Source organism: Hydra vulgaris, chromosome 15, assembly GCF_038396675.1.
Source record: "Hydra vulgaris chromosome 15, alternate assembly HydraT2T_AEP".
Classification (NCBI taxonomy): domain Eukaryota; kingdom Metazoa; phylum Cnidaria; class Hydrozoa; order Anthoathecata; family Hydridae; genus Hydra; species Hydra vulgaris.
The window spans coordinates 47,210,777-47,224,733 of NC_088934.1; the positions used below are offsets into that span (position 1 = coordinate 47,210,777).

The following is a 13,957-nucleotide window of genomic DNA, read 5'->3' on the forward strand; positions in this document are numbered from 1 at the left end:
AGAAGGCCTCCTTGACAAAGACTTAAGGGGTAAACAAATTTTATCTGTTGACCAGCCTCGCACCCCTTCTTCATCTATTAGGCTGACGCAGATGTATTTTTAGTACATTGTTTACAGTTTAGGATGTTGAATGCTAGATCTTCTTGACTCAATGCAGGGGTTCTGCTTGTGTCTCTGTTTTTATGACTAGGCAGCTCATTCTATTATCTCCTAATGAGGGTACAGCTCTAAAACTCAATTTTATGATTCTGAGGCCGGCTGGTAGTCAGGTTTCCCAAATTCTGTGGTAGCTCTCAGAGAGGCTGACTCCATCAACAGCTGAAAAATATCAAAGTATTAAAAGTGCCATGTTGCGCATGGATGGTGTCCCTGTTCGTTCTTTTGGTGTGCATTGTTGAGGCCACATTTGGAGCTCTTTGTTATAGCTTGGGTTTATTAATAGTAATGAGGCAATTACTTGGGCTATTAAACAGTGTACTGAATACCATCTTTGCTTTGAGTCAAGTTCTTTAATAAATTTCAATAAGAAATAAAGTACCAAAAACATCAAAACACAAAAAACCATGTCATCACCAAGTTCTCTAAACCTATCATTCACTAATATTCGTGGTCTTTGGAGTAACTTTTCTTCTGTTGAGTCTTATCTCTTGCAAAGTTTACCAGACCTACTTGCTCTTTTTAAGACTAATTTGAGTTCAGCTGTTTCATATTGTGATCTTAGTGTTGATGTTTATCTCCCTTTAATTCGTACAGACTCTAATAGTCACATGCTTGGCATGGCATTTACATTCGTAAGAACTCACCCATTTGTCAAGAAACTGGGTTTGAATCCACAGACTATGCTTTTATGTGCTTTTGTTTGGAAACAATTCACTCTATTACCTTTTGCCTTGTTCTATATTGCTCTCCTTCATCTCAACACTGAACTCTTTTTGATGTTATTTCTGATCATATTGACCAAGTCCTCTCTCTTTATCCATCAGCTAATATTATTGTTGTCGGTGACTTTAATGCTCATCACACTGAATGACTTGGCTCTAGTGTCAGTGACTCTGCAGGCATTAAAGACTACAACTTTTGCCTTTCTCAATCCCTAACTCAAATAGTCAACTTTCCAACTCGCTTTCCTGACAATCCGAATCATTTACCTTCTCTACTCGACTTATGTCTTGTTTCTGATCCTAGTCAGTGCTCAGTTTCTCCACATTCATCCTTAGGTGCTTCTGATCACAGTTTGATCTCTCTAAAACTAATATCTCATTCTTCTTCATCATCTGAATATCGCTATCATCGTGTCTCTTACAACTACCATAACGCTGACTGGCATTCTGTCGTGATTTTCTTCGTGAGGGCTCTTGGGTAAAAATCTTTCGTCTTCCTGTCGACAAATATGCTTCTTACATAGCTTTGTGGATTCAGGTTGGCATGGAATCTTTTATTCCCTCTCGACGATTCCAGGTTAAGCCTCACTCTCCTCCATGGTTTTTCTCACACTGTGCTGCTGCGATTGCCAATCGAAACCATTACTTCCATATCTATCAGCAAAACAACTCTCCAGAAAACAGACGTCTGTTTATTACTGCAAGAAACCATTGTGAAAAGGTTTTGTCTAACGCCAAAGTCCACTATTCTCAGGTCATGAAATTTTGTATCTCATCTCAAAAATTAGGCTATCGTGACTTCTGGAGAATCTCTAATAGTATCAATAATAAGGGCAAATCTGTATTTCCACCTCTCCTGTATGGTTTAGACTTTGTCACCTCACCTAAAGACAAAGCTGAATTGTTTGCAAAGAACTTTTCATCAATATCATCTCTTGATTCCACTAGTTGCGTTCTACCTAATATAGCCAACAAAAAGGTTGATCCATCGATTGAAATTCGTATCACTCCAGCTTCTGTATCTAAAGTATTTTCCTGCTTAGACTCTTCTACAGCTTGTGGCCCGAACAACATACTTGTTATTGTCTTTCAGAAGTGTTCTCCGGAGCTGTCGTCTATACTCTTAAAACTATTCAACAAGTGCTTATCAGAGTCTTGTTTTCCATCCCGCTGGAAAGCGGCATCTGTTATCCCTATCTTCAATAATTCTGGAGAGCAATCTGATTTGTCTAACTACCGTCCCATTAGTCTTCTTCCTATGATAAGCTAGGTTTTTGAATCTTTAATTAAGAAACACTTAATTTCTAATCTTGAATCTAATAACTTACTTTCTGACCATCAATATGGATTTTGATCTTCTCCTTCTTCAGCTGACTAGCTTACAGTAATAACCGATAGGTTTTATCGTGCATTAGATAAAAGTGGAGAGGGTAAGGCCATCGCTCTTGACATTTCAAAAGCTTTTGATAAAGTTTGGCTCGATGAGTCATCTACTCTTCATTTTTTAGGATTTACTCTTACTTTCAATCTTTCTTGGAAACCATAAATAAAATCAGTTGCAAAATTAGCATCTGCTAAGGTTGCATCTCTTTATCAAGCTCAACACTTTCTTCCTTCGGATTCTATTCTCTCTATAAATCTCAAATCTGGCCTTGTATGGAATACTGTTGCCATACCTGGGACAGATCTTTTAATAATGCCCTTTCTCTTTTAGACAAGGTGCAAAAACGCATTGTAAACATAGTTGGACCTGCTCTTGCAGCCAACCTCCCACCATTATCACATCGTTGTAATGCTGTTTCACTTTCTCTTTTTTCCAAATCTATAATGGGCATTGCTCTTAAAAAGCTAGCACCTCTTGTATCATCTACTAAAATTCATTCTCGTGTTACTGGTCATTCAGTTAAGTCTCATCCTTTTTCTGTGGCTGTTCTTGAGAGCTCCAAAAACTCTAATTCGTCTAGTTTTTTTCCTCGACCATCAGTTCTTTGGAATTCGCTTCCTTCATTTTGCTGTCCTGCGTCATATTATTTAAAATCCTTCAAGTCGTCTGTCAATCATTATCTTGCTCTATAGTCTTCATTTTTTCTCTTCCAGTAACTTCCAACTTCAATTAGTGGTTGCTTGCAGCCTTGTTGGAAGCGAAGATGTTAAAAAAAAAAACTAACTTTCAGACACGGAGCAAAATCCAAATATTTTTTTGTTATACTTATGACAAATAATGATGCTTTGCAAAAAATTGCGATGATTTGAGGCTGGTAACAAAAAAGCCCTTACATTTAATTCTCCCCCTCAAACTCTAATATTAAAATCAAAGAAACACTTGTTTATATATTTTATTATATTAGGATAACTATTTATCCAAAATAAAAATATATTAATGTCCACAAAGCTATTTTATGTGTATAATCTGACTTTAAAAGTCATCTTTAATATAGAAAAATGAAAATACCAAATCATAATTTTTTAAATTAAACGTGATTTAAAGCAAACACAAAAGTCATTATTTCTTATACAAACGCAAAATGCTCCTCAGTGTCTTGTAAAACGTAGTTCAAAACAAACACATAAATTTTAAATACAAAACGCTTGTTACTCTTTAAAATTTGTAATTAAATCTATTATTCAAGATTCATTCTTTTTTCGAATTATTATCATTCGAATAACATTCAGTTCTCCACGTATTGGTAAGTTGAGAAAGTTTTAAAATTTTCTTATTCTTTAACCCCAAAACTTATTTCTTTGTTCTAATATTTTTAATTTCTTTAATTTAGATTCGCCATTGAAACATTGTTTTAATCATGGCTGATTATGTGTGGAAATATTTTACAAAAATAAAGGCAGGCGAACAAGCCAAGTGTTTGAAATGTCTGAATAAATTATTTAATTGAAAGGGTTCGTCAAACAGTGGATTAATAAGACATTTGCAACATGTTCATAACATTATTATCAAGAAAAGAAACTTAAATGACAATCAAATTGCTGGTTCAAGTAACTGTGCAGGCCCTTAATAACCGGGGGGCAACTCGAGCATTTGTTCCCCAATAAATTTTCAAATAAATGATTTTGAAGAAATTGACTGAAAAATAGACTTAAAAAAAAAGTTAGAAAATAGATCCTCCTGAGACGCAAATCAATGTCTTTTAATTTTAAGAAGATAGTAAAAAAACATTTTCCGATTTTGATGAGCTCTAAATTCTTCACAGGTTTTACTATTTTTGAATTTTTTTCTAAACTATATTAACTTTGGGCTCTTTGGACTTTGGAAAAAGTATATGTTTTATAAATAATAGTTTAATTAAATAAAAAGTTTTTGCAAAAAAAATATTTACAAAAATATACCTAAAACCCCAAATTTGTTAAAAACGGGAGTTTTAAAAGAAAAAATGACTATTTTTTATTTCTTTACTTTTAAATAAAAAAAATATAATGTTTTCAAAATCAGCATATTATTATGCTTCTTTTGAAGAAATTTCAACAATATTAGGACCCTTCAAGAATTTAGAATCCAAAGAGGAATCAAAAAATTTTAAAATCACTCCACCATAATGCATACAAATTTAGTATATAGATAAAAATTTGAAATATAATAACATATAAAATATGAATGCCGTTTTCTTATTAAATTTTAGTCTTCTGTTTATACTTTTGTTTAAGAAATTGATATCCTCTAGTTGCCTATATAGCCAGAGTCGGCTTCGAACCACGGACCTCCCAGTTCTGTTACCAGAACTTTTTTTTTTCCCAATATCTTTGTTTCCATAAAGACTGCAGTTACTGAGTTGGAAGTTGGTGGAAGAGAAATATTAGGTTCATGGAGCAAGATAACAATTGACAGACAACTTAAAAGGTTGCAAATTAAATGAATCAGTGCCCATTTTAGTATTTGTTGAAAAGAGAAAGAGGAGCAACATTACGACGATGTGATTATGGTTGGAGGTTGGCTGCAAGTGCAGTTTCAACTATGTTTACAATGCACTTTTGCACCTTGTCTAAAAAAGGCAACATTGAAAGATCCGCCCCATATATGGCAACAGTATTCCATACAAGGACGAGCTTGAGATTTATAAAGATAAGGAATAAAATCACGAGTAAAAAGTTGTCGAGTACAATAGAGAGATGCAATCTTAGCAGATGCTAATTTTGCAATGGATTTGATATATATTTTTCAAGAAGGATCGTAAGTAAGAGTTAATCCTAAAAGATGAAGAGTGGATGACTCATCGAGTACATTACCGTTCATAATTATAGGAGGATCTAAACTGTTGCAAAACAATTGACTAAATAAAAATGGGTTTTATCTGAACTAAAGTTCACCAGCCACTGTGAGCCACATGCTGTAGCAGAAGTGCAATCCATTCCAAGCTCAAATGCCCCTCCAAGCAATCAGAGAGTGTTGGCTTCTTATCAAGACAAGAATAAATAGTATCATCAGCGAACGATACCATCTTAGATGTGAGAATATCTGGAAGATCGTAATATAAATTGAAAAGAGTATAGGACCAAGGATAGAACCTTGAGAAACTTCTAAAGTTACAGGATACCAAGAAGAGTACTATTCATCGAGAACAATTTTTATTCTAGCATAGAAATGATTCAATAATCCTAAAGACACCTTATACACCGTAAGAAAAAAGCTTATGGAGAAGACCAGAATGCCAAACTTTATCAAAAGCTTTAGAAATGTTTAAAGCGATAGCCTTGACATTTCTAAAGAGTTTCAGCATGCTGAAAAACAAGACTCTGATAAGCACTTGTTAAATAGTTTTGAAAGTATAGACGAAAGCTCCGGAGAACACTTCTGCAAAACTATAACAGGTATGTTGTCCAGACCACAAGCTGTAGAAGAGTCTAAGCAGGAAATCACTTAAGATAGAGAAGCTGGAGTGATACGAATGTCAAGCAATAGATTAACCTGTTTGTCAGCAATATCGGGTAGAACGCAACTAGTGGAGTTGAGAGATGATATTGACGAAAAGTTCTTAGCAAACAATTCAGCTTTGTCTTTAGGTGAGGTTACAAAATCTGAACCGTACGTACGGTTTAGATTTAGTACGCGTACAAGAGAGGTGAAATTATAACCATCGCTAACTGTAATCATCACTAAATTAGCGAAAAACTCAACTCTACAAAAACTCATTATTCTATATGTGGATCCAAGTTTTAGTTTGAAAATCAATTTTCTACCATATGGAGTTTGTTCAACATGTAAAAAGTGTCTTCATTTAAAAAAGATTGAACAAAAGTTTTTCATTAATGCTGATTTATTGATGATACATGAAAATGTAAATATATGTAAACGTATATAAAATACTATATTAAACAATTTTAAACAAAAGGGAATATTTCTTAAAGCATAGAAGATTTGTGAAAGATTGGAAGAAGATCACTACGGAAACTATGTTGATTAAAGGATACTGGTCTATACATATGTCCTATTTGCTGTATTGCAAAAAAGAAAAGAAGTCATAAAGAGCCTAAGTCTTCAGATGTGAATAATGCATCTTTTTGCACAGATTGCTACCAAAGAGTAGGTAAAGGTATGAGAGACCCTTGCGCAAAATCTGCAATAGAACAAATTCTACATGAGCTCATTTTTCCTCAAGACTCAAAAACCCCCCAACAAGTTATTCCATCTGTACTAAAAGATATGTCAATAAAACATCTGGCAATAAAGAATTAACTTTAGCAACAGGTAAATGTGTATATGTAGTTTTCTATCTATCTATATTAATTTTTAATTTTATTATAATAAATACAGATAGGTATATATCCAAGTTAAACATTAGTGAATTGAACATTTGTCTTAGGAAAGTAGCGGGTGTTTTTTTTAGAGGTATAGAAGTTTAAAATAGAATAAAACAAGGTGTTTCTTTATAAAATGACATGTAGTTGACTTTATAAAATGACATGTAGTTGACTTTATTCAAAAGATAATGTTTTGGCATTATAATTTAAGTATGAATTCTGGCATATGACCGCCACGACTGATTCGAACGTAATCTAATCTGGAGGTCCAATTTTCAATTACTTTTTCCAACATTTGTGACCGTATATCGCCACTTGGAGGACAACACGGTGAATGTTGTCCTCCAAGTGGTCAATTGTTTCGGGCTTATTGGCGTAGACCAGCGACTTCACATATCCCCACAGAAAATAGTCAAGCAGCGTTAAGTCGCAAAATCTTGGAGACCATTCACGGGCTCGGATCTTGAAATTGCGCGGTTACCAAACGTTTCCTTCAGTAAATCGATAGTGGCACGAGCTGTGTGACATTTCTTGTTGAAACCACAGCTCCTGCACATTATGGTTGTTCAATCGAGGAGCGAAAAATTCAGTAAACATGGCTGTATAGCGGACACCATTTACTGTTACGTTCTGGCCAACATCGTTCTTAAAGACGTACGGATCAATGATTCCACCAGCCCCTAAACCACACCAAACAGTCAGTTTTTCTGGATGCAACGGTGTTTCAACATGCACTTGAGGATTGTCTTCGCTCCAAATACAGCAGTTCTGTTTATTGACGTAGCCATTTAACCAAAAGTGAGCTTCATCGCTAAACAAAACTTTCCTATGAAAATGGGGATTGACTGCAATCTTGTTTTGGGCCCATTCACCGAATGTACGCCTTGCTAGGTGATCGCGTGGGTTCAATTCTTGCACGAGTTGGATTTTGTAAGTACGCAAACCAAGATCTTTACGCAAAATCTTTCACAAAGTGGATGGACACAGTTCCAATTCCTGTGCACGATGCCGGATAGACTGATTCGGGTCTTCCTTTACACTGCGCTCTACAGCAGCAGTACGTACTGTACGACATCTCTGTGGGTGCGTATTATCATGTAGAGTAAAAGTGGTGCAAAAACGGTCCACAGTCGAATTAATTGCTCTGATGGACAATTATGTTGACCGTAAAACGGACTTAGTGCTCGATACGTATTTCGAACTATTACTTTCGAAATAAATTTGCACAATTTGGAAGCGTTGTTCAGGCGTCATTCTATTCATGTTGAAATACCAAACCAAACTAAATACAAATCACTTGACAGCTGACAAAATGGCCGCCAGTTAAAACAGTGTTGTTAACTTCAAGTTCTATATTGGCGAATACAGAAAACTTAATCCCTACAATTGCTTTATAGGAGTTGGTATTGATGGGCGTTGAGGTTCACTGAAATTCATAATGAACACCTCAATTCAGAAGAACTACAATCAGAAAAAAAAAAAATGAAAAATACAGGGGTCAATACAATTCTTATTTTAAGTCCTATACGTGGAGTACAAGAAAGTAATTTTAATTTGGAGAGGCTTATTAAGTTACTTAGGCTCAATGAGCTAAAATACACAGTGGCAGCTGACCTGAAGCTTATCAATTTTTTACTGGGCATTTCTGTAAGCTAAACATTAATTAATTTGTATAATTGCATAATAATTTATAAAAAGTGATTGCTTTTTATTGTTTTATTAATATTGAACTTAATATTTTAAAATAGTCTTTTTTTAATACTAACACTTAAAGGCACACGGGGTATAATATGCTTGCTGTTATTGTGAAGGAGAAAAGGATGACAAAAATAGAAAGTTGAGGACTTTTTAAAGTTTGACTAATTGGCATGAGAAAGTTATTGAGGATGGTTAACTTTATAAGCACACGAAAAACTATAAAAATGTTGTTCGACCATGTCTAATTGAGGAGCCTGGAGAAACTCTTATTATTGAGTTACATTTGTTTGAACATATTGTTACACAAATAACAGATGTTATGATGGTTGAGGACTCAACTAAAAAGTTCTTAATTAGTAAAACTGTTACAAGGCACGGTTACAATGGAGGAGGATTTGGTGGACCTAACTGTCAAAAAGTACTTTCTTACTTTGATGAACTTATAACTATAGCTTCTCTCCTGATGATATCTTGTACTGAGACTTTAAGGAAATTAAAAAAGGGTACGTAATTAATTGTTTCTTTTTCACCTATAATTTATAGTATATTTATTAGTTTTTATAAGCATAATTTTTTTAAACTTGTTCATTCTAGTGACAGAAGGATGTTTTGGAATGAAGCTTTTCCTTGAATTCAGCAGAGATATTAAGGAATTTGTCTTAGAAATGTGCAACTTGCATCACTATCTAATAGAATACACGACACACACGACATTGCTGAGCAATTGCCATGGAGAAAAGCTTCTTAAAATGACCGTAACCTACTCTACAATGAGAATGTAAATAATTTATTACATAGTTAAAAATATTGCATAATGGTAAGTATAAGAAGTAATCATGTATAAAAAACGTTTGCAAAAATTATTACTAAGTATTTGTCTCTATATTGTTTCATTCTAGAGGTATTCCAAGTATTTAGAATGTTGAGACAGGGGCGAATTCAGCATTTTTTGGTGTTTGAGAAAGCAAATTTCTAGACATAAGGTAAACTTCAAACATTTAAATACTTATGTCAAATAAATAAAAAAAATGTTGGTATGGTTGAGCAACAAGTTAACAAATTATTTTTTTAAGTATTCTTAACTATAATCATTTTCAATGAGAAATTTCGAATTTCGTGCAATGATTTCTTAGCGTTCAAAAATGACGACCATTTTAAGTTTCAATTCCCCTCAATTTGAGGGATTATAAATTTAATATTGCCATAATTTTTGAACGCTGAAAGATTTTTATATATATATATATATTTTTTTTTTTGTTGCTTTATTTAAGTTTACAATGTTAGTCGTGTTACATAATTCATAAGCCGTAATACATAAACATAAGTCGTAATACAATTACGCAAATAATACAATTCAGCGTACTAACAATATAAAGCTACGTTTCCAAAAGAAGATCATAAGGATCTTATCATCGGAACCTTAAAAAGTAATATTTATAACGTATATATAAAATAAAAAATATATATATATATATATATATATATATATATATATATATATGCAAAACATATACATATATACAGACACACACACACACACACACACACACACACACACACACACACACACACACACACACACACACACACACACACACACACACATATATATATATATATATATTTATATATATATATATATATATATATATATATATATATATATGTATATATATATACATATACATACACACATACATATATATATACATACATACACACATACACATACACACATACATATGTATATATATATATATATATATATATATATATATATATATATATATATATATATATATATATATTATATATATATATATATATATATATATATATATATATATATATATATATAAAAGATTTAACGTATTTATATTATGCAAAGATACAACACATTCTAATATATAATAAGCTGAAGATTTAACAAATACATTTTACATTTATTTTTAATAGAATTATAGAATGTTGTCTATAGAAAGAATTAATTTTTTTAACTTAATTTTAAAAACAGGAAGAGTAATAGAAGGATCAAAGTTTGGTAATATTATTTTATTCCAAAGATGGGGTGCACGATATGAAATACAAAACTGATTGAACTTAGTTCTACAAAAAGGTTCACTTAAAAAACTAAAATTTCTTAATGTGTATTTATTTATTGGTTTTAAAAAAAAAAGGTCGTTAAAAACAAATAAAGATAAATCGTTTTTCCATATAAAAGTAAAACATATGACATTAAATACGTTCAGTTTATAAACATCTAGAACCTTCATATAATCAAAAAAATATTTTGAATGTGAAAAGCGATCCGCATAATTAACTACGCGGATTGCATGTTTCTGACGGCGAAATATAAAGTTTGAAATTTTTAAATTAATATGATTTCAGTTAAGATTTTCCATTATTCTGGAGGGTAAAATGTCAGAAGCTATTTTACTACTACTAATAATTTTTTTCATATTTTCCCACATTTTCTTTATGCTCCCATTATTATTTTTTAATTGTTAGAGAATATCTTTATTTAGATTTGCTTTTTTTAAATAAGTTTTATATTCTTTATAAACATTAAGATCAGCTTTGTTACTGTTTTTTAAATATTTGATTTGTAACTTTTTTTTTTTTGTGAAGATTTTCTTATTCCGTGTCATGGCCTACTGTTATTATACGGCCTGATATGTTGCATTTTCCGTAAAAAATTTAGAGGCCAGTTTTTTTCGGCAAATGTTTATTTTATTAAGATGGTCGAGGAATACTTGAGATTATCATCATGTAATTACATTATGCTATATAGTATTTTTCGCTAACTGATTCTCTGTTTCAGTATATTCCAATAAAATATGAAATACTGAAATAGGCTTTCAAATAGCTATGTATCAAAATGCTAATAAAACAAACTTACATATTGCAAAGACTACTTACAACTCTTATGAGGAAATAAAAACAAAGGTTTGTAATTTTATATGTATTAAGGATTTGAGAAAAAATCTTTTATTAGCATTAGCTATCAGTTTTTTGTCTTTTTTTAAACTCTTATACCTGATCTTTTCTTACAGAATCTGTAGTTTCTTTTTGTAAATTATTATAAAAAATATTAATAACAATTCGAGATCCATATTTAATTTCCCATTCTTGGTGATTCTCGCATGAAAAATCAACACAGCTACAATAAATCTTAAAAATTTGTTCTGCAAAACTTTAAATTGATAAAGAATAACTGCAATGTTTGATTAGAATAGGAGAAATAATATCTAGAATACTAAAAAGATGACAAATAAAATCAGACAAGGATTGACTTGGACATATAAGTCCACCTCTGGATAATATTTTCAGATATTCGTTATTAAAAACATCTTGGTCTGTAGAAACCATTTTTTGACCACAAGATAGACATTTAAATTATTTTTTCAATTTTTTAGCAATGTAGCCTGCTATAGTAACAGCAACTTCCATGCTATCTTCAGAAAGCTGACACTCTAATATCTCTGAAGACAACAATGTAATATCTTGCATAATGTTTTCTAATGTAGAGTATTCAAATGTTTGATAAATATTTTCATCCCAGAAATTAATATTTTCCTTTAGAAGACTTCTTACTGCTAAAAACTTTTCACTGTTGCAAACTTCTAAAAGACTTACAAGAAATCGACCACCGCTCATTTGTCTATATTTACTAAAGCGTAGCTCCAAAGGATCACTTTGTAACCTGGAACTAAGAACAGATGTATGGCTTTCTTCAAGCAAATCATCAATAAGAGATGCAGTTGCACGTAATGTTGTGATAAGAGCATGAGAAGTTTGTTTGGTTAAAGTAAAATATTGTTGACCAAATTTCAATCCAATTTGCTATTTCTCGATAGAATGTGGGTTTTTTATCTCCTTTTACAGCAGCATTGCCGAGCTGATTGGATGTATTAAACATCTGCTTTGAATTAAGTGTGATAAATAACTTATGAAACAATGATAAAAATTGTGCTGCATCATTTCTTTCAGGAAAATAACTTAGTATCGCAGCTGTAGTTCATCAAAAATTGCTAATGCATGGTTAACATCTTGTTTATTGTTTTCAGGATGAGTGACCTGATAATTAATTTTCCTGGCTTTTTTTAAGTTTCCATTTAATAATTGATCTTTTTCATAAACTTTATGAAATAAATCCCAAGTAATAAAACCAGCTGGAACTTCAACTTTGTCTCTGAAGAAATCGAACGAAAAAGAAGGAAAAAAAATTTTTTTTTCCATTTAACAAGTTATTCCTAACATTTTTTATTAAATAGATTATATCATATAATAGATATGTTTTTAAAACTCCATTATAAGCTGGATGATAAATAAATAGTTTTCCATCTCCAGTATATGACTTATGTAACTCTGAAAATGCATTAACATTGGTAGAATAATTATCTGTAACAATAGCTCTTACTTTAAAACCTGATTGGTGCAATGAGGTAATCCACTCATCAATTTCTTTTTTCAACCATGATCCTGTTGTGCAAACTTCAGGTGATGATCTCACAACATAAGGAATAGCTTTTTGAAGCCCTACAATCATAAAAACAACAACACCTTTGATATTGGGCTGATTTCTGCAGATACATTTCCTCCACTAGAAGCACACAATCACTTGATACACAATGTTTTTGTAACAAAACTGTTATAGCTTTATACGCATTTATATTACCACTGAATTTTTCTACGTAAACTAAAAGCTGGTAAAGGTAGTTGTTCTAACAATAACTTATAAGACTGTGCTGAAGTGTGACGTAAAATTAGCGCATAACGTATAATGGATGTAGAATATGGATGTCTGCCTTTAGGAGAATAGTATCTAATTTCATTTAACTCTGTCAAAATTGAATTCATATCATTGTCTTTATTTGTAATATAGACAGGAAAATTTTCTCACATACTACAGTTTGTTAATTTGTAATTATGACCACTACGACACCATTCAGGTAAAGAAATATGATAGCCTTTATATGACAATGAAACATAAAGATCTTTATTTACAGTTATTGATTCAAAAACAGTTGGTATGCCTGATTTTTCATCAAAACATAGTTTATAATAAACAACACTATCATGAACTTTTTTAAATGTAAAGCCTGGCGGAGAATGTTGTTTTGTCAAAGAATCAAGATTAATTATTTTATCAACACTTTGAAAATCTTCAAACTCATCTTTTCCTAAATATCTTAAAGTTGGTTCTTTTTCGGGGCAACTTTGGAACCCTTAGAGTCGACGATCCACTTATTTCATCGGTTTGAATAGTTGGAACTGGAAGAAGATTCCATTTCAAGGTGCATCTTTTTCCATAATTAATAAATTTTTCATCAAAATGATTTACACAAATAGCTGAATATTTTGATGGAGCCCAATTTTTTCTATTAACAAAGTATATCCATCGTTCTCGCAAATCAAATTCTTCAGGAAAATGAAATGTTGACTTTTTTGAACCGTTAGAGTAACCAGTTTTACAGTTTGTAACAACACATTTATTAACCTTTTTATTACTAAAACAAATCAAAAAAATGTAACACAGTTATTTTTAAATATAAAGTTCACTTGCATTTATTATTGGAATTATCTCCACTTAAATAACATCGCATAAAAAAGCAGTTCGACTATATACA

General features: G+C 31.7%; 1 protein-coding gene across 1 annotated transcript; it reads left to right on the plus strand.

The window, feature by feature from the left end:
- The first annotated feature begins 2,537 nt into the window (after nucleotides 1-2,537).
- Nucleotides 2,538-2,957, plus strand: LOC136092007 (uncharacterized). The gene has a single exon (XM_065819727.1). The coding sequence runs from the start codon at nucleotides 2,538-2,540 to the stop codon at nucleotides 2,955-2,957; it is 420 nt and encodes a 139-aa protein (XP_065675799.1).
- Nucleotides 2,958-13,957: the final 11,000 nt, after the last annotated feature.